The sequence below is a fragment of the Hippichthys cyanospilos genome, chromosome 5 (assembly GCF_059441005.1).
Source record: "Hippichthys cyanospilos isolate Australia breed blue-spotted pipefish chromosome 5, RoL_Hcya_1.0, whole genome shotgun sequence".
NCBI lineage: Eukaryota > Metazoa > Chordata > Actinopteri > Syngnathiformes > Syngnathidae > Hippichthys > Hippichthys cyanospilos.
Window position 1 is genome coordinate 25672691 of NC_142373.1, and position 22458 is coordinate 25695148.

The following is a 22458-nucleotide window of genomic DNA, read 5'->3' on the forward strand; positions in this document are numbered from 1 at the left end:
GGCATGTCCAGCGCCGCTGTCGTTTTTCTCTCCTTATGACCAGCGATCGCTTTTGGCCGCACAAACACGCCCTCGTGTTTTGCTCGTTCACTCCCTTGCTCACTTGATGAACAAACAGCTGGAGCTTGTGTGGCGGGAACAGCGCTCTGCTGCTCTGTGTGTATGTGTGTGCGCAACTGTCATAGGTCCAACAGATGGTTGCTGTGCTACACTAAATGCATTGGATTCATGAGAACATGTGCAAGTCATTTCAAGAGCAAGACCTCGTTGGACTAAAACAAAACATTAACTTCACTGGTCACACGTTAACGTCCAACCTTGCGATATAGACGCTTACAGATGAATTTAAGGTGATTATCGATGTCCAGTAATGTGGCATTTTCACCCATGTCAAAGCCAGAATCCTACTGATGACTTCAACAATCCCTCGTCCCACACGTGCAAGAGTAAATACACGCCGACCTTATCCACGTCTTTTAGTTTTGTTTTGGTTCCCGAGTTGAGGAGGAGAGATTTTGTGCGGACTCAGCAAAGTAATCAGGAATTTATTAGTTACAAGATTTTACAGTAGAAAAGGTCCAGTGGAGAAAATGTGTGTTTGGGATTACACATCCGGACAATGATCTGTAATAAATAAGAACTGCTGTTATGTATACTGGTTTCCAGAGGTGGGCAACTTACTTTTTTTTTTTTTTTGCTGGTCCGACATTTGTTATTTGTCAGAGCCCCATCTTCTTTTTGTCATCTACAGTGCATCTGCATATTTTTTCCACTGCTTGAGGGCGACATTTGCAAAAAAATAAAACTAAAATTGGTCCGTCACTCGTCGCGCTGGTCTATGTCTGTCTGCAGCTATGACACACTGCACTCATACTAATTACTTTTTCTGTTTTAGTACTTACACTTAAAGCTAACACCGTGTCTGTAGTTCTACAGTTACACTGCCATTGAAACACAACACAGTAATATAAGTGTTACATGAACACAAATCCAATTAAGGGGTTTAACCCTAGGCTATATTACACCATCATGTTTATTAACCGGCATCTGAGGGAATGCAGGTGGGACGAGAGTGCAAGTAGCAATCACGCCCACTGGATGACATTATTATGCTTGATATGATACTCAAATGGTGGTTGTCAGTTCTCATTTATACCTGTTTGGCCAACAATTGTTGACGATGGTTTTCAAAACCTTTCATTCAAATTGTTCTAAATGTATCTACATTTCATCTGTCACATACACTACAAATGAAACAAAGTATTGCTGAGCTTGAATTTCTTAAAAATTATCTTTAATTCGGGAATTAAAAAACTTCTATCTTACATTTCCTGACCATGAGCCAATCAAATAAAAATGTTTTTTTTTTTTCCTGCTTCCATTGGTACTTGAAAGTAAACAATTTCTTTGTGTAATACATATTTAAAGTGCAAAATAACAAAAATAATCCTCTTCACAATTAATTCCAAACAGTGCTTTTAACCTTTGGTCGGCAAACTTGTGTACAGTATGAGTTTGGGTTTATGAAACCAGGACTAAGAATGTAAGCAACTACACATAAATCTCTGGCAAAGTTACCGTAGCTGTGTTATAGTTGTGAATGACAAGAAGTGAATCTAAGCAACCCAGTCTATTCACTCAATTGAACATATTTCTCCACTGCTTGGTGGTGCTGTAAAGTTACTATTGTCACAGTGATTGCAGGCTGATTGCAGTTTGTACAATAAAGATGCACCAAAATAGCAGATAAGTATCCAACTCAGTTAAATTATATGAAAAGTGACGAGCTAACGGACATATGATGGACGTCTGAGGGAGATCTGCTATCCTGACATTTACAATGACGATGAAAATTGCAATTCTGACATTTTTAAGTCACCATTTTTTTAGCATTCCTGTCATTCGCCGGTCCATCGACAAATGGGCGCCTGTCGACTTATGGACAGTCCTTCAGTGCTGTCAAAGTGCCCACCTCTGCTGTAGAACTTTTTGCAAATTTATAAAAAAGAAAAGAAAAAAGCTGTATTTAAAAAAACAAAAGAAGAAAAACTGAAATATCACATGGTCAAAAGTATTCAGACCCTGTGTTCGGCATTAAGCAGAAGCACCATTTTGAGTGAATACAATGATGAGTTTTCTTGGGAATGATGCAGCGGGATTTTCAAAACTGAATTTGGGGATCCTCTGTAATTGTGTTAGATTGGACGGTGAATGTTGGAGAACTCTCCAGAGATGCTAAATTGGGTTTTGGTGAGGGCTCTGGCTGGGCCAGTTAATAACGGTCACAGAATTGTTCTGAAGATACTCCTTGCTTCTTTTAGCTGTTGGATTAGGGCAGTGCTTCTCAATTATATTTTGTCAAGGGTAGGTGATGACCAGTGCCTGGTTTTCTCCAAATAAAGGGTCACAGGCTTGCTGGTGCCTATACCGCTTTGGATTAATGTCAAAACATTCAATCTTGGTCTTATCAGACCAGATAATCTTATTTCTCACGCTGAGAGTTCTTCATGTGATTTTGGCAAAGTCCATGTGAGCTTCCATTGTGTCTTGCATTGAAGGGAGGCTTTTTGAAGCCCCAACTTGTTAAAGGTTGCAGTGATAGTTGTCTTTGTGGCATTTTTTCCCATCCCTCTCACCTATCTCGAGCTCAGTCAGTCATCTTGATTCAGGTTAGAATCTAACCTGTCTCACCAAGATTCTTCCACCCTGATGGTTCAGATTGGCTGGACGGTCTTAGAAGAGTTCTAGTCATCCCAAACTTTTTCCATTTGAAGAATACGGAGGCTAATGTGAACATAGTGAAGCTTGACTGCTGCAGATATTGTTTTTTCACTTTGGCCACATCTTGCCACAATTCTGTCTGTGAGCTCCTTGGGCAGTTCCTTTGGCCTCATGCTTCTCATATGCTCTTACATGCACTGGGAGCATGAAGGTCTTATACAAAGAGGTGTGTACCTTTCTTAACAAAGTCCAATCAGTTCCATTAAACACAGGTGGACTCCAATGAAGAAATGGAAAACTTTTGAGTTTAATATGAGTGTATGAGTGTGACTGCAACGGGGCTGAATATTTATTGCCATGTGATATTTTAGTTTTTCTTTTTTTTTTTTTTTACATACATTTGCAAGGTGTACATTTCAGTATTTTTTCATTCTTTCAAGGGTGTATATCAATGAGAAATATTTTTTTTCAGATTTTTTTTTTTTGCCTTGGGAAATGGCTTCAAAGATTCAAAGGGTGACAAATACAATATAATCTAAATACTTTCCATTATCCACAAGTGGGAGCTCAGCCAACTCTTCAAATTTCCTATTTAATTTCAACAAGAACAGATTGAATTACTACCATTTGAATTTGATGGTGTTTCTAACTTTTGACTGGTACTAAATATCTAGATTGTTTTCCTTTTTTCTTTTTTTTTTCAGCTTATAGTTTTAAACAAGTAAGCCAACTTCAATGTTGGTAATGTTACTATTTTCACTTATTGGCAAAACAAGATTTATACGTTTCATACATGTCACATTTACACCACACATCTTGTGAAGATGGACGAAACGGAGCTGGCATTATTTTGCGTTCAAGCTTTTTTACACTGTTTCATATATTGTGAAAAAATAACAGGCTATGGATGTACCATTAGTATGAATTTGTGACAAAATATTAGACTTTACACAGATCTGATCAGCTTTATCATGATCTGCCAATATTTGGCATCTATGCAGAATTGACGATCGGCAATAGAGCCATCACTTCCAAGACATCAATGACATCATAAAATGGTTTTACAAATTGTATGTTGTACGAATGTTTTGCAGGCCAAAATGATGCCAGTTGTTTGGATTGGTGACGAGTATGACTCTTCATCTAATTGAATTGAAGAATGTGTGCATTTTTGTTTCTTGTTTGCTGCATTTGCTTGGTGATGTAAAGTCATTTAATTACAATATAGAAATGTATCCATTCATTCATCCATTTCCTAGAGCCGCTTATCCTCATAACGGTCACAGGCTTGCTGGTGCCTATCCCAGCTCACTTTGGGCAGTAGTCGGGGGATACCCTCAACTGCTTGGCAGGGCACACAGAGACAAACTAAGGTCCCCTGAACTGTACACTATCGGGCCCCCAAATTAAAGCATAGAAAATTAATTACTGTAAAATGTAACATTGGACCCATTGTTTCAATCTCAGTTTATTTTTGTTTTACCCGATTCAGCTTTCTCTTTATGTCTGGCCAGTTCGTGAATGCCTTCTCTAGAGGTCTTTGATGTTTTTACCAATGCATTTCTTTCATTTCTTTTGGGCTTGGCATGAAATGTTTTTGTTCTCACACACACACACACACACACAAACACACACACGCATTCACGCACACACGCGCACACACACACACACATATTTATGTATATGTGTGGACAGAGAAAGAAAGAAAGAGACTGATGGATAAAACAAGGTTGTTGGAAAAAAGACGTTTTCCAACACCCACCAGAAACAGTAGCTCCTCACTCTGCACACGCACAGTGGAACATATGACTATAGCAGCATGGTGTTTTTATCATACAGTTTGCCATTTTTTAGAGTTGCGGAGGTTCTGCGGTCGTTTAAAAACCCCTTTGCTTAACACGTCAACTATTTTAAGTTTTTCGTCTGACAAAGCCTCACTACACACTGTTTTTTTGGATTTTGAAATCAAGTATGTCTTTAACTAAAATTATTTTGGATTTTATTGTCAGCCTATCTTTTTATTTGACTGTAGAAGATAGCTAAATATAAAACATGATGTAGCGTGATGAAATGCGCCAGCCTTGTCCTTAGCACGTGCTGCTTTGCTTGAGACGTGGCCTGAGATAACCTTGTCTAAGAGGTTTTTTAGATGAATAAAAGTTCATTTGATCTGAATTTGATTTTCCACTCCTTTGATGCTTTAAGGCAGAAAATAAAATAAATAGCAGAGCACAAAAAAATGTGCTGTCGGAATTCCAAGGAAGATGCTCTCATTGCCAGAAAAGAGCAGAACACACAGAACGCATAACCTCATCTCATTGTCACATAGGCAAATGCAACCACACACAAACTAGATGAGTTTTATTCGCTGACTCATTAACTCTTTCTGTGCCAAGTGTTATCAGAAAACACAACCTCTAGAGTGCCAGTATATTTCACATTTGCTAATTTTTCAAGGCGACAGAAAAGATTGTAGAGAATTATTGTCACGTGTATTGCACGAAACCGCGCAGTGAACTTTTTACTCTGTTCACCTCAGCGAACAGAAGACGGCAGCCACAGTGGGCGCCATCATTCTAAACATGGCAAGTTAGTGATATTGTGTCAATGTCAATGTAATCATGTGTGCTATCATATAAAAGTTTGATTTCTATTCCTTAGTTAGAATTACAGTAAAACATGTGCAAAAATCCCCCCCCGGAAAAAAAATCCAGGCATTGAAGCCTTTCCACATATCTTATTTCCACATACGAGGAAAAAGCCTCCTGTTGCACAATACGGAATGTTTTTTTCTGCATTTATGTTGCATTGAAATTCACTATGACAAAAAGAAGCCTGCAGCAAAAGTCTTGTTTCGAGGATTTCCCCCACAGTCAGATGCTATTTTTCCACTCTATAGGTGGCAGTAAATGGACTCTACAGCATACAAACAGCACTTCCATATAACAGATGGAGCCATGCTAAAGGGAACGTCAACAAAACAATCAGATAAGTAAAACAAACTTTTCAATCAGAAATTAAGAAAAGATGATTTGTGGAAAGTACTGTCTGAAGAATGAAAAAAAACCCTCTTGATTACATTAAAAGACTGTTTGGATCCATGTTAAGACAAATCCAGAGTTTAAAAGAATATAATTATGATTCGATTAAATATTTAACTTTTTAAAATGAAATTGCAACCAAAAACCTTAAAATATATTGTTTTCTTGAATTAAAAAGAGTTTCTGGATTTTATTAATTTATTTTTTTTAAGAAAATTTGAGGGCTTTTAGTTGCACTTTATAGTGTGGAAAATACGGTAGGCCTTTGCCTGAAGGGTAAAATACGGAGCACCTTTGGTGCCAGGGTATGAAAAAAAATGTCTGCACCACCTCAGTTTACTACTCCGTACCCTCAGTTTAGCCATCCGTTCCCTCAATTTAGTAATCCGTGAACTCATGTTAGAAATCCGTACACTCATTTTAGTAATCCGTTCCCTCAATTTAATAATCTGCACCCTCAGGCTATTAATCCATACCCTCAGTTTAGTAATCCGTTCCCTCAGTTTAGTGTTCCTTACCCTTGGGTTAGTAATCCATACCCTCTATTAAGTAATCCGTTCCCTCAGTTTAGTATTCCACACCCTCAGGTTATAAATCCGTTCCTTCAATTGAGTAATCCGTTCCCTCAATTTAGTAATCCGTATCCTTGGGTTAGTAATCTGTACCCTCAAATTAGTAATCCGTTCCCTCGGTTTAGTATTCCGCACCCTCAGGTTACAAATCCATACCCTCAGTTTAGTAGTCTGCTCCCACAGTTTAGTAATCCATTCCCTCCGTTCAGAAATCTGTATCCTCTATTGAGTAATCCGTTCCCTCGGTTTAGTGGTCTGTACCCTCAGTTTAGTAGTGCATACCCTCAATTTACTGTAAACACTGCATTGAAGGGAGGTGTTCCGGGGTGATGACCAGAGAGCGGGGCGACGAGATACAGAGTTTGGAGTGAGTGTTGAATAAATGGGTGTCGGCGGTTCCGCTCCCAAAGAAAAAAAGTTCTGTGTTTCCTTCTCGTCTAACGAAAGTGTTTGGAACACACTAACGCTAACCCTCACGACACGATACATTACATACATTCAATACGTACATTATTAACACGTTTTCAGTGCCATGGATGAGAATTCTCCTCTTGTAAGATAGTAATAAAAGTAAGAAATCATAAAAGTCTCATCAAATACATTTTTATGGAGGGTAACTGACACCCTTGACTGGTGCTTATCTAATATTAAGCTAATTGAGCATTGTAGTGATAACTGCAACCTTTGGGTGGCAGTGTTTTCATACATACGACACATTTATTGTGTACTTGTAATTCTAAGTAAAAAATGGACACTAATCTTTCATATGATACTACCCATGTTTACATAGACATAGCACACAATATTCTGTCGGCCTTGTAAAATAATTGAAAATGCTAAATATACTGGCCCTCTAGAGGTTGCCTTTTCGGATAATGCTTGGCACTGAAAGCAATAATGAGTTCAGCCAATAAAACCCATCTAAAGGAACGACACTTGGTATTGAAAAAAGTTAAGTAAATATGAAAGCGCAGCGGCAGACTCTGACTTTCTTTCAGTTAAAATGTTGTCAGTGATCGTCAGTGATAATGTGGACTACTAGCTACAATGACAAAAAACCAGTATCTCTAAATCACACTCACTGACACACGTTCCTCCTATTAAATCAGTCCCCGTGGGAACCCAGTTGTCGTAAACATTAGGTCCGGCAGTGGGTGACTGACACCGCATCTCCGGCTGTGTGCTCCAAACACGCATTTTAGCCACTTTGGCATTATCTACTGTAAAATGTTGTACTGTAGCTAATAAATGAAACGTTGCTGTTTACTTGGTTGACTCGGTACAAAATCTCAACTCTAGAATGAAAACAAAACTAACAGACGTGGATAAGTTCGCCATGTATTCACTCTTGCACGGACTTTACAGGGGTGGTTTAGGGAAGGTACAAAGTTTTTCCTGTTGTAATACGTTTTTCTTGTCATGTTAACCTTCTCAGGAGGGCCGGTGTGAGAGTGCAGAATAAGCAAGAAATGCTGAGAAATGCATCAATGAAAAAAATAACACGTTGGGGCTGTTTAGGGTGAGAAAACATTGCAGCAAGTTAAAAATTCCAAAATGTTAACTTTTCATGATAAGACCCTTTAAAGTGATATTGTCCCAAATAGAAAAAAGAATGAATGAGGATTCAGGAGATGCAGCAACACACGTCACAAAATGTGTGTCCGTGCATGTTTACCGCATTGACATTTAAGAGCCAAGCTGTGTGTGGGCGTGGGGTTGCTGAGTGAAAAGGCCGCTCTGTCTAACATGACAGAGGTTGGCCATGGTTCAAATCAGTGTGTGTGAGTGTGTGTCCGTGTGTGCGTGTGTGTGTGTGTGTGTGTGTGTACGTGCGTGCGTGATGCATGTGCATGTGTATGTGTGAGTGTGCACATGCATATGTCAATTAGAAGTTAAGAATTACACTTTCGTAGATATATGCACATTTTTCATGCATAATCATATGTAATATATTGCATGTATTTGTTAAACCAGGGTTCTGCAACCAAAAATGTTGAAAGATCCATATTGGACCAAAAAAAACAAAAAACAAATGTGTGGAGCCGCAAAAAATTAAAAGCCTTATATTGAAGGCAACACATGCTCTATGTATCTATAGTAGCTATATTAGCCGATGATCAAAATGATTAAGTTAACTACGAATACATAATGAGCCATTGAGCCTTCATGATTAAATGTGTATTTTTCTTGAAGTGCATCCTGCCGAAAATGACGCGCCACGTGACTACTCTCTTGTGCGATGCCGCCTCAAGTTTAACTTCATTCCAATATTAATGAATTATGTTTCATTGCTTTGATGAAGTTAAAGAAAGCAAATATTTGAAGTTTTTATTTTGAGGATTCTCAAAAAAACAAAAACAAAATGTAACGTGCATAACGTGCCCCTAATCTGGGCAACAGAGTGCAATAAAACGCAGCCTGCATTTATGAAAATAAAACATCAGCCACATACCTGCATAAACGTGCAGTCTTTAATATCGATCACGTCACACATCACAGGCAATTGAGTATGCTGGCGCTGAATTAATTCCCTTGATTTGTTGATCGGTGATGTTGCCTGCCATTTCAAACGCTCTTTCCTTCACTGTTTTAGCGGAGTCTAAGGATATAGCATGTCTTTTTTTTTTTTTTTGGTATTATCCCGGTTTTGTTTATCAAGTGTGTAAATAGGTGTTCTGATATGTTGATAATGATTCCTTCATCTAGTCACCATCTGTGAATGGTTTGCCACGTTTTATTATCTCCTGGGTTGCAACCACACTTGCAGCAGTTGTGGAGTTTGGAGACGCAATCCACTTCTTAAATCTATTTTTGCGCTCCTCAAATTTCTCCAGAAGTAATGCAATCGCACTTTTCCTTTTATTCCCAACTGCGTACTTGGCTGCAAATGTAGCATGCCCTCGCTGAAAATGTCGTTCCACATTGCTCTTTCTGTTATTTGACAACTTCTCGCTACAGGCTATGACGTAAATCTTCGTTGACAGAAATGTTGAAACGTAATATTTATTCTACACATTTATAGAGCATTGGAAAACTTTAAGAATGTTTCTGTCATGTGGGTCCTCCGACAGAAACCATATTAAAACAAAAAATATATTCCTCTTCCCCATCTTTTTCCAAACATTTTTGAAAAAGCTCCAGGGAGCCACTAGGGCGGCGGTAAAGAGCCGAATGCGGCTCGAGAGCCGCGGGTTGCCGACCCCTGTGTTAAAAGGTTTGTAGATGATGAAAAAACTCAGAAATAGAGTTTGAATACTGTGTTTGAGTGTGTGGTTTTTTGGATTTTTCTTGTATTTCTCTGAAACTAAATGACAGTAACTTAGATTTTTGTATTAAGAAACAGGTTATATACACTGGATATGACATGGTGAACTGTGTGATGCTGTACAGTCGTATTTGGCGACACAGCTACAGTACAATATAATATATTTTCCCCCTCTGTACTGTGACTGATTCGATGACATTGTTAGTTTAAAGAAAGGTTTAAGAGATGGTCAAGTTATTGTGCTTTCAGTGCCACAATGAGAGTGCCATCTAGTGGAATTAAAAAGTACAACTGGTTCAAGAAGCAAAATTGAAGCTTCAGTTTCCAATCAATACCATTCAACTGGTGTTTGTACATTTCATCAAGGGTGAGTTGTTCATTAGTGTTGCTTTAAATAATTAACCTGTTTTTGGCACAGTTCCTTTTACAATGCTCATTGTGCTGCTCTCTGGTGTTCACAATAGCCACCTGGAGGCAGTACAAATCAGCGATGGATTCACAGTTCATTGGACATCTCAATGAGTCTAAATGGTAACATTACCAACACGTAGATGCTAGTGATGGGTTAATGAGGTTTCCTGTAGGGTATCCACACATGGGCAAAATATATTGACACTGTGTTGGCACTATGTTACTTAAATGGGACGCCTGATGGATCTTACTTGCGTGGCACCCAACCTATCAACAATATTATTCATGCTTGTAATGTATGTAATAAAGTAACTACGAATAAAATAAAATATTATTATTTTATTTTTATTATTTTGATTCAAGTATAACATATCTTTGAAATATTCATTCAATAAATAATAGGAACGTTTAAATGTGGAAAATCAGAGCGAAAGTGATATAATTGCGAACTGATAATAGAGTATTTTGGCTGTAAAATTCAGCTTTTAAAAGCTAAAATTAAAATATTTGTATTAAATCCTAAAGTATTTAGTAATGTCAACTACTTAAACTATTGGTGTATGTTCTAAGCAAACCATCATGGGTGGCAAAACATGATGCTCGTAATATATTTTAGGCTCGCCACATCAAATGCATGGACATAGAGTGTAAGAGGGACCGAAAAAAAAAAAAAAACACTTAATAGAGTAACTCCTTGAACGAAACCGCTAACACTGATTTTAAGGCCAGCTAGAAGGCCTTATGCGGTTGTGAATGCAGCACAGCATAGTGACTTTAGAAGTGATTTTGAACACAACCAATGACTCAAACGTGAATTTGCTTCCTTACCTTGTCACTATCCGCAGTATTTTGTGAAGTTCTGGATGCGATTGAGATGGTGTCTGGTTGGCTACTGCCATCTCCTTGACTGTCTCCCTCTTCACCTCCATCCCTGATCATACGCACACATGCACAAATAATAAGAAGTGGTTTTAGCAATCCTGAAAGAGTCAGATTCCATCACCAAGATGAAAAACCAAAGAAGCCATAACGTGTTTTGTTTCCTGAAACTGACTTATTGAATTGTGATGTCTTTTATTAAGTTGAGGGTGTTTGAAGTGTGTAGGTTATATGCGATCTCCATATCAAGGAATTTCATCCATTACATACAGTTCCGGAATTCATACTTTGTGATAAATGCAGGTTCAGTGTATTGTATAATCTGTGATATCATTATTAAATAAAATGTTTTTCTCTAGCAAGATGAGAAAATTTCCAAAACCAAAAGATCCGATCTTTGTTGCTATTCTATATGTAGCTAACTGGCAAACTGTTTGATGGGTCTGAGGGGATAGCTGTGATTTATTGTTATTGTAACAATCATTAAAATTGATTTATGGTTATTATGTTAATGAATAAGTATGTCACCTCTTGGCGTTATTTCGAGGTTTGGTGAGTGTTGCCGTTTTGGGTAGCTGAACGGGCTCCTTCAGTGCCCCTTTCAGGTGAGTCATTCTCTCCTGGATCACCTCCCTGATGTTCTTAATCCAATCCTGTTTCGCTTCTACACTGGATGCCTGCAGTTGAACCATAACATTTAGCCACGGATTGATAGATTAGATATAATGAGTGATTGTTGTCTACTTGCCTTCAGTACAGTTTTATTATCAGAGGAGGGAGTTCGCCCTGCCCAGAGTGCAAATTTACATGGGTCGCCTTCTATGTGCTCCGTCACCCCCAACTCTGATGTCTGCAGCAGAAAGGATGAAATTGATGTTACCAGAAAAAAAGGGGGCGGCATACTGCACATAGTATAAAAGCAATCTTCTATTACGCTTCTGATACTCGAAAGAAGCGACTGCCAGGGCTAATTGACATTGACAGTGGCTGAAAAGTCTTTGTTGTTCTTTCGATATGCACAGGCACTAAATGTTTTGTGCCAAACAGAGTGGACAACACTCACCAGTAGTCTGTGCTTGTACTGGTACTTAGTTCTACCCGTCGAGTCTTTAAACTCCTTGCTGAAGACCAGCGAGAATTCAAACAGGAAGAGGTGTCGGTCCCGTCCCTTTCGAATGAGTGAGCGTGGATCCCACACCTGGAAACTATCTTGCAGGATTAACTCACCCTGTACCTCCAAGTTCTCCTCAAAACCTGGAAGAGAATACGATGAATTGCATATCTTGAGAGAGTGGAGGAGAGCGAAAAAAGAGAGAAAGAGAGAGAGAGAGAGAGAGAGAGAGAGAGAGAGAGAACAAGATAGCAAGAGAGAGACCGATGGGAGTAGTACCTTCCAACATGGCAAAATGCATGGCATTGTGGTAGAGAGAGAGAGTGGGAGAGAGTGAGAGAGAAAGCGAGAGAGCAAGAGAGAGAGAGAGAGAGCTTGGATTAGTACCTTCCAACATGGCAAGATGCATGGCATCATTGGCTCTCTTGGGCACACTAAGCATGACCTCCAGACCATCTTTGATCTCCCCTTTGCCTTCCTCACAGCATGACAGCAACTCCTACAGCATGCCAATTTACATGCAATTTTCATCATCGATGCGTGCTTATTATAACGATAACTATTACTACTCTGGCATTTAAGCCCCACCTTGAGCAGTAGCTGATACTTGGTGATTCTCTGCACCGGTTTGATAAGGTAAGAGGAGATGGAGTTTGCCAGGCCGCGTCGCTGCTGGATGTCCTATTCATGCAATACACACAGTGAATCACAAATTGTGACAGCAGTGATCCCCCAAAACATTGAAGAACGCATGAAAAAAGAAAAACCTCTCATACAAATGTGTTTTTTTTTTTTTAATTTAAGAACAAAAGGTGCCGAACATAATTGCAAGAAGTATGAAAGGAAATTAGTTCATATTAAAAGAACAGACAAGAAACAGTATTTTCAGGTATTATTAGAGCAAAACAGAAGTAACATATAAGAAACACGGAAAATACTAAATCAAATGCATGTCAAACTAGCAAAAGGAATTCCATGGCTAAGTATTAATAGATAAATACATTAAGACCAACTGTTCGACTAAGCTATTAAATGTTGTAGATGATACTGAAATAGTAATTGTTTTTAAAACATTAAATAATACAAAAAAATTCTTCTGATTCCTTTAATATAGATATGGCATTATTAAAAACTATTATTAACTAGAGAGTGCAACCTCTTACATACAGTATATTTGCAACTTAAACCTGGCGTCTTTCCATCAAAAATATAAAAAGTTTTTTACAAATTAGACCTTTATCTATATGACCTCAGTTTTCAAAAATTTTTAGAAAGACTGTTTGCTCATAGAATTGATATTTTTTTTATTGCAAAACAAGCTCTTAATTGATAGATCAATATGGCTTTAGAGAAAACAAATAATGTCGAAGAAATTGCAATAAAACAAGAATTACTGCTGGTATAGTTATTGACTTTAAAAAACCTTTGTCATGGTAGATCATAATATAGTCATGAAAAAATAGAGATATATGGCATAATAGGTTTGGCACATACATGGCTGGGTCGTTAATTAGATGAAAGGAAACAGTATGTATGTACATATTGATATAAATAAATATATTCCTGTTTTCAGTACTATTATGATATGATTTATTATTACCATCATTTAATTATATTGTCTGATTTGTTTTTTAATCATTACCCTCTTGTAAAGTGCTGTGTTTGTGGCTATTGATACCTTACATTCCAACAGCACCCTCTGCTGGAAAATTAAAGTAACTACGAATAAAATAAAATAAATCATCATACCGTTGTCTTCTAAAAAGATAACTATTCCCAAAAGCGCTTATCCAGAATTGACGATGGCCTATCCAAGCTGACTTTGGGCGAAAGGTGGGGAAGACTTTTCTAAGCTGGTTGCCAACCAATCGCAATAAAAAAAATAAAATAAAATAAAATAAAAATAAATAAAAACAACATTCAAATTCACACCTAAAGACGAGAGTCTTCACTTTACTTACATATTGTGGTGTATGTGAGGAAGTCTGCATGCTCTTAATAAAAGCTATGCAAGCACCGGAAGAACATGCAAACTCGACAAATAAGTGCCTGAGCTGAGATTCAAACCCAGAAGAACCCTTTCCACTGTGACTACAGAGACACACACAACACCATGGTGTCCCCTGACATAAATAATCAAATTTTCGTAAACGTGTGTGATAGCATTTGAGCTGGAGCCTATTTATTTAATGTCTAAAAGTGAACATAATGAAGAAAATAAAATACTTACATCAAAAAAGGTGCCGGCATGCTCTAAGATGAGCTGGCTAGAGTCGGGTTTGTTCTTGCAATAATCCACATAAATGTGGAACTTATCAGCCTGCATCAAATCGGAGGGAAAGAGACTATGCTTATTGTGATTCTTTTTAATATCGATTTAATTAACGTGATTAAAATCTTACCCAGGTGACGAAGCAATGGCCCACATCCTCTGGCAGCTGCTCATAGTTGACAAGCTCCTTCAAGAAAATACTGCAAGTGCACACAAAACAAACAGTAGTCATATGTTCTCAATGAATATACTGGGCTCCCATTCAGAACTATTTTCATAAGTTTGCTCTCCAACGAAAACAAGCATGTCCTGACAAATCCCCCAAATGGAGAAAATTGTCATTGAAGGCCAGAAATATGGGGAAGTCATGGATTTAAAGAGATATATAAAAACACGCTAGTTCACTCGAAGGTCATGGTGAAGTGCAACACAATTTTCACATCACATGTCAATATTAAACAATCAATCAGGATGGGTAGACAATTGTGTGCGTTGAAGTTTCTTGAATTAATATTTCTCTCTCTCTCTCTTTTTTTTTTTTTTTTTTTGCTCCGCAGTGCACAAAGCAAGGACCACGGAGGCATGACTTCGGTATGAGTGAATAGGAGGACTAAAGCACTGATTAGATTGAACTAGAATACAGATCCAACAATGCTATACTTTGAAAACAAATAATGCTAAATGGTACTTATAGAGTGCTTTTCCACTTTACATACAAGTGGATACTTAATTGACTAATCTGTCACCTACTGAGCAAACACAATCAAGAACAACTGAGGGTTCATTGCCTTATTTCAGGATACTGTAACATGATCACAAGGGGCAGGAATTGAACCCATAACCTTTGGGTTGTGAATCAACCACTCTACCACTGATCCATACCGCCCCTAAAATTCTACAAGTTCACTAAAATCATGCATTTGTTGAGAAAAGTAAGAAATAGTTTTAGAGCTGTCAAAATTAAACAATTCATCAAATAATTGATTATTACACTCATCAACTATCCAGCCATCCATTTTCCAGAGCCGCTTATCCTCACAAGGGTTGCAGGTTTACTGGTGCCTATCCCATCTGACTATGGGCAGTAGGCAGGAGATACCCTGAACTGGTTGCCAGCCAATCGCAGGGCACACAGAGACCATTCACACACCCAATCAAGCCTAAGGACAATTTAGTGTGTCCGATACACCTGCCACGCATGGATTTGGAGTGTGCGAGAAGTGCCTGGAGAGAACCCACGCGGGCTCGGGGAGAACATGCAAAATCTACACAGGAAGACTGGAGCCAGGTGGATTTGAACTCAGGTCCCTGAAGTATGAGGTGGACATGCTCACTGTGCCATCAACTGAGTGATTATCAAATTATTTGGCAGCCATTTTAATAAAGGAGTGATTGCTAGAGTATCCATCCATTCATTATCATAAGTGTCTCCAAACATGCTGCAGCCTATCCCAGGTGTCTTTGGTAAGTATGCTGGACACAGCCTGAACTTGTTGCCAGCCAAATGCCGTTGCTAAGAGCAATTGTTTTATTTAAAATGTCCCCATCCTCCAATTTAAGCCACCCAACAGTAATTAATCAATCATTTTATTTTGATTGTATTTAGAGATGGGATGAGCTCTCGTGCGACAGCATCGTGTGAAATTATAACACCCTGAGAGTTCTCATCCCTGGACAGCAGGAGATACTTTTTTGACACAAAAGTTTTCATTTTGAAGTTGTTGCCCCACAAGCTCATAAACATCTGCAGAGCTTGTTGATGAGCAGATTTTTTGAATCAGGTGTGATGTAGGAGGGAGACATCAAAAACATGTGATAGCGGCTCTCTAGGAACGGCGTTGCCTAACCCCAACCAATGGCAATATTTTGCTTCCAGTTGAAGAAAAGGATGGTAAATATTGGCAGGTATAACATAGGCGGGTTGTAAATGCTGCAAAAAAATGAAATAAAATAAAATAAAACAGAGCATACACTGCAGCTTATAGGAGCAGTATGCTCTTTGTTAAGCTATTCAGTAAAGCCTCGCTTTTCATCTATATTTACATTTGCACACTAGATTGTTAATTTTGTTACAGTCTGCTCAATAAAAATAAAGCATTTCAAAAACTGAAACATTTATATTAGTTTTTTTTTTTAATTAGTATTACAGATTTTGTCAAAATCTTGTCTCGTCTTTTTCTGGTGGACTGAATCCCATGAGACGTCACGCCTTGTGGGATAAAAACAGTCTGAACCAGTATATAAATGCGTTTGAAAACGACACATTACATGTGAGACACTGTTGAGTTCTTTTATTTTTAAATCACTTAAATAATATCAAGTTAATACCAATCAGTGAAGAAACACTAACCATGAACAAAATTGTTGTGAAATAGACTTCAATGCAAACCAATTTTACATTATTATTCAATTATTCAATGGAATAATTAACAGAAAAACCAAAACTAAACTAAAAAACAATGATCTGCCAAAAAAAAAAATTGTAACCTCAACAGCCATATTTAACACTTTTGACTATTGTTCAAAAAGAGTAATTTCCCCATAAAATTTGTAATTCATAACCTATCTTTGCTGGCAAAATGGCGATACTGTACTTTCCTCAAAAGCGAACACACAAAAATGGGTGTTAATACATATTGCCAGGGAAGTAGTTATTTCCCATAGAAATGTGGCATGTTATCAGTAAAACTCACAACTGTATATTAGGCCTCAAAAGCAAAAAAAAAAAAAAAAACTTTGACTTGAAAGTTTGAAATTGGTTTTTAAAATGTGTTTCTAAAACCCCATATCCACTATATTTGAGCACTTTACAGACTCATAAGTCTGTAAATATTTATATGATTTTGCTGTTTTCAGTGACACACTTGAAAATCTTGAGAAGAATCATCTTAGAAGAGTGGAAGCACCTAACGCCAAGAACATTTGTCCATATAATTTGTTAAATACTACATGATTCTGTACAACGATGCATCCAAAACTCACACTATTTTGAGTGGCGTTCATGGGTATGGCGTTATATTTGTGCCACAATTACGCACGCGCGGAAAAAAAAATTGAGCGGAGAAAATCAAACTGAGCGAGCGAAAACAGATTTTGAGAGCAAGAAAAAAACTATTGAGCGCGTAATGATAAGAGTTTGAGCGCGCGCCGATGGAGTTAGAACACAGAAAAAGAAATTGCTCGCTCAAAATTCCTTTTTGCTCGCTCGCAATAGCATTCTCGCGCTCAACATCTCGCTCTCGCTCGCGATACTCCTCCCTCCCTCGCTCAACATCGCGTTTGCTCAACATCGAGCTCTCGCTCGCTCGAGTCGTCCTCTGCGCTCGCTCAGTTCTGTTCACGCGTTACGTTTGTGCCACAAAACCAGCCAATCAGAGCTTGTTAAAGCACATTGATTGACAGCTTGGTATCCAATGAGATTGCTTGTTGTGTTCACCCGGAACGAGCAAACGAGAGTGCGTCACATCGACGTAGGCGGGAGGGGTGGGCTTATATTATTAAAGTACAAAAACTAACAAGGTATTTCTGTCAAATGATACAATACAGTAATAATAATAATATTAAAAGTAATTCTCCAGCCCAAGTCCGTGTTGACGCACTCTCGTTTGCCCTTTTCGGGTGAACACAGGGCAAACGAGAGTGCATCAACGGATAGCGTACAAGCAATCTCATTGGATACTAAGCAGTGTCAATCAAAGTGCTTTTACAAGCTCTGATTGGCTGGTTTTGTGGCACAAACGTAACGCGTGAACAGAACTGAGCGAGCGCAGAGGACGAGTCGAGCGAGCGAGAGCTCAATGTTGAGCAAACGCAATGTTGAGCGAGGGAGGGGGGAGTATCGCGAGCGAGAGCGAGATGTTGAGCGAGAGAGGGCTATCCTGAGCGAGCAAAGAGGAATTTTGAGCGAGCAATTTCTTTTTCTGTGTTCAAACTCAATCGGCGCGCGCTCAAACTCTTATCATTACGCGCTCAATAGTTTTTTTCTTGCTCTCAAAATCTGTTTTCGCTCGCTCAGTTTGATTTTCTCCGCTCAATTTTTTTTTCCACGCGTGCGTAATTGTGGCACAAATATAACGCCATACATGGGAAGGTCCATTAGTGTTCTTAAAAGTTTTAAGATGCGTGTGGATTTCATTCTAGAAAAACAATTTGTCATAGAGAGTATTTTATTCCTAAATAGCAATAAAGTCTACAATAAAGTGACAAATAACAATTGTTAAAAGTCCCTCACTTGTTGTGAAAGTCGTAGATCTCCTGCATGTTGCCGAAGATGACATGCTCCTTGTTGGCGATGGCAGGAGGGATCTCGTCCCCACCCTTTGTCATCTCACACAAGTAGGTCTGGAATGATCAGGTAACATTTGTTGTTGCAAAAACACAGAACCTTCGCCAACTCTGAAATATTTGTCGCTTCATGCTTAAAATGAGGTAAAATAGGATAAGGTCCTATGTAACCACAACAAATTCAATTTGTTTAGATGGCAATAGAGAGTCTTGATGTTTTTTTGGATCCTCTAAATTCTTGCCAAATTTGTAATCGGATTAGATGTGGATTAAATGTGATGGTAAAGAGAAACTTTAGAAAATATGACATAGTTTGTTTTTTAAAAAGATAGATTGGAACTTGCACAAACATAAATCTGTATTTTTCCTGCAAATCAAGCTCGAAAGTCGCAGGCAGAGACGAAACCGGTTTTCTCACCTCCAGACACTCCTGGAGATCTCTGACGTAGGTCTTCTCTGTCTGCAAGAGCTCAGCCATGATGAACCTAAAGAGAGACAGTTTTATATAACAGAGTCCACCCCCCCCCCCCCAAAAAAAAAAAAAAAAAACCTGAGGGGAAAAAACCCTCAAAATTCAAACCATAACAAAAAGAAAATAAATCTAAATAATAATAAAAAAAAGATAACTAAATGAGACAAAGCAGTGCTATTTTGACATACGTACGATGGAGTTACACATATTCTGCAATGCCATGGCAATCCAAAAAGGAAAATGGAAATGGAAACGTATTTCTCAAAGTGTTATTCATAAGGATTATGAAACATTTCCATCATGTTTATGTCTGTTGTACAGTATGTTAATCCAGTTTGTTTGTCTCTTAGGTTAGATTCACGTTGCAGGGCTTAATGCTCAATTCCAATTTTTTCATGGAACCTGATTTTTTTTTTTTTGAGGTCTTTGACGTTTCTAAATAAATGCAACCTGTATGTGACCTGTTTTGGATGCTAAATGTTTCCCAACATGTGCATTGATGACCTTGTGACGTCACAATCAAGCGGGGGTGCTTGGTGTGTATAGGGAAGTACAGTGGTCCCCCGGTTTACGAACTCCCTGTTTTACGTGTTTTTCATCGTACGACGTGAACCGCGGCGTTTTTTTGTCCCCCCTCTTACACACAAACCTTTCGTCTTACGAACTATCCAACATGCCGGTCAGTGTGTCTGCACTAATTTTTTCGCTTTGCTGCATCAACAAAAACAACTTTTCACGCATGTCACGGAAATGCCAATATGCTATTGGTCAATTAAGGCAGTCACAGTCACGGTCTCAATCACGGAGACGCCGATATGCTATTGGTCGGTTAAGGTCACAGTCACGGTCTCAGTCACGGAGATGCCGATATGCTATTGGCCGGCGTCACGTCAATCACAGAAATGCCGGTGTGTTGTGAAGACTTTGCAAACTTTATCTGTTAGACATGGCTTCTAAAATTGCAAGTGGCGGTAAAGGAAGAAGTAAGAGGATGATGACAATAGAAACGAAGCAGGAGATAGTTAAAGAAATATGAAGGAGGCGCACGCATAGTTAACCTTAATAGTGAGTATGGCCGTAACCGCTCGGCAATCTTCTGAGGGCAAGACTTTCCTTGCCAGGGGACGGACCTCGGTCAACAACAAAATGGATAGGCTTCTTCTATTATGGATTAAAGAGAAGGAAATCGCCGGTGGTATGTTCTCGTTAAGAAAAGTTCTCGTTTAAGAAAAAAAAAAAAATTCTGCGGGTTTGTCTCTGCTCCCCTCCGCCTCCACCCACCAACAGCTCAAGTCACGTCGCCCCAAAGGTAAATGTCATTTTTCCTTTGTATATTTATGTTATTTGATTTAACTGTACAGTAGATTATGTTACTAATTTTTAATATGTGTATAAAGTCGTGATGTTTTTACCTAAGGTTTATGCACGCGTTGCATGCATTCACTAATTAACATAGGTTTGGATTGCCCGTCATACGACCAATTCAAGTTACGAGCATAGCCGATGAACGGATTAAGTTCGTAACACGGGGGCCCACTGTAGCTCGCCTTGTTGAAATGGCTGTCATAGTGGAGTCAGAATAGTTTCAATCTATTGAATTTAAGGAGTAAATTAAGGAGGGGAAGTGTGAGGTTTTGTGGTCATAGCATTTTGCACGGTGCCAGCAACGTCTCTCTCGCTTGCTCTCTTCATGGAGTTGTCTTCGCCTCATCCGCTATTGTTGTTTTGGTTTTCAAATCTGCTCCTGCCTTTGTTGAGCGCAGAATTATGACTTTGTCACTTGGTGGTATGCGCGAGTCAGATGAATGCGACCTGGCCGATCAGACTGAAGTCAAAAGGATCGGATACTTATCGGATTTAGTACCACAATACCCAAGTAGCCTAAGTCACATTAGATAAAAATCGCATCTGTGTCATCCACACTGTCATCAGAAGATCGGATACAGGTCAGATAGGGGCAGAAAAATTGTTATTTAGGTCACTTCAGTCTTCAATGTGAACCCCGGAGCTGTACTCACTCTTTCTTCCGTGATGATTTTCTCTTCTCCTCATTGACCTCATCGTTGGGCTCCTGTAGTTTGATCTCAGGGTCATCTGACAAGCTTGCAGGAATAATATCCAACTCTAGATCCTTGTTGTCCTGAAGGTGACATAAACAAACAAAAACCCACCCATGACTCAGCATGTACATGCAGTACAAGACAAGCGTGACCATGGAGATATTCGCACCTCAGAGGAGACACCCAGGCTCCTCTCTAGGTTCTCCTGATACTTGGCCATTCGCAGGGAGAAATCACGGTAACGGCGATCTACCGTGCTCACCCATCGCTTCAATTCCACAACATGGATGTGGCCTTTCTCCACCAGGTTGTCGGCCAGCTGGATAAGGAGCTTCACCTTCTCCTTTGTTTGCTGTACAAGAAAACAAGCATTCGCTCACTTTTTTGTTTTATGAGATATTTGGCTGCAACCTGGGCAAAAATGGTATCTTCTAACATTTTGACCATTTCTGGTATATTTTCAAATCCACCACTAGGTAGAGCAATGTACACACTAATGTAAGAATCCACAAGCTCAATTGCATTCTAATGCAAGGATAAAGAAATGTTGACACTATAGTGTCTCAACATTTACAGTATTTAACATCTAAATATTTAGGTTCAGATTAAGACGAATACAGATACCCTGTACCTTGATCTTTGTTGAGACAATAGTAAACCACAATGTTTATTGAAGTTGTACTGAGATTTTTTTTAGTGTTTTTTGTGAGCTTTTGTGCTGTTTGTAATTTTTAAAAAAAAGCTTCCGTTGCTAATGGAAAATCAGGACCTACCATGGCTCATAAACAATAACTAAATACATTAATGAAAATCTCATGAGAATCTACATAGGATTTCCTTTCAGACAACTTGTTTTTAATGGAAGAATACTTTTTAGATGTCTTGATTTACACTTTTGCATCGTCCCCCAAGTGCAATTTTATACTCCACTTTCTTATGCTTAAATGATTTCCCTTTCCTGGCTATAAAACTCTCTATTTATATATAAAACTGCAACTGCATCTCAACTGATTTAACTTTTGACTTGACCACTGCAAAACCATAACTTTGTTATTTTTTAAGTTGAACTTGCTGGGTTGTTTCATTGTTCTGCTGCATGATTCAAAACCTCCTTAGGTTGAAGTCATGAACTAATGAACAAATGTTTGTCTTTCAAGATCTTCTGGTAAACAGCAGAATTAATTCTTCCCTTGTTCAGAGCAAGCCATCCTGGTTCTAAAGAAGCTAGGCAGCCCCAGACCATCATACTGCCGCCACCATATTTTACTGTTGTTTTGATCAAATGCTGTGCCGTTTTTAACACCACATGTCCAAAAGTCTTGAGGACCATCAAGTTGCTTGTTGGCAAACATGAAACAACCCTGCTTTGT

The 22458-nt window shown here is 38.7% G+C and overlaps 1 protein-coding gene across 1 annotated transcript in view; it reads right to left on the reverse strand.

Annotated features, from left to right (window-relative positions):
• Window positions 1–22458, reverse strand: part of LOC148424129 (kalirin-like) — a 155631-nt gene that overhangs the window by 61027 nt on the left and 72146 nt on the right. The window contains exons 27-38 of the mRNA XM_088415368.1: window positions 21258–21440; window positions 21047–21168; window positions 18975–19041; window positions 18504–18613; window positions 14403–14472; window positions 14231–14320; window positions 12589–12681; window positions 12388–12499; window positions 11953–12143; window positions 11638–11739; window positions 11418–11566; window positions 10839–10941 (exon numbers count right to left, since the gene is read on the reverse strand). Of these exons, the coding sequence (XP_088271494.1) occupies window positions 10839–10941; window positions 11418–11566; window positions 11638–11739; window positions 11953–12143; window positions 12388–12499; window positions 12589–12681; window positions 14231–14320; window positions 14403–14472; window positions 18504–18613; window positions 18975–19041; window positions 21047–21168; window positions 21258–21440 (1392 nt within the window). The remainder of the gene's footprint in view (window positions 1–10838; window positions 10942–11417; window positions 11567–11637; window positions 11740–11952; window positions 12144–12387; window positions 12500–12588; window positions 12682–14230; window positions 14321–14402; window positions 14473–18503; window positions 18614–18974; window positions 19042–21046; window positions 21169–21257; window positions 21441–22458) is intronic.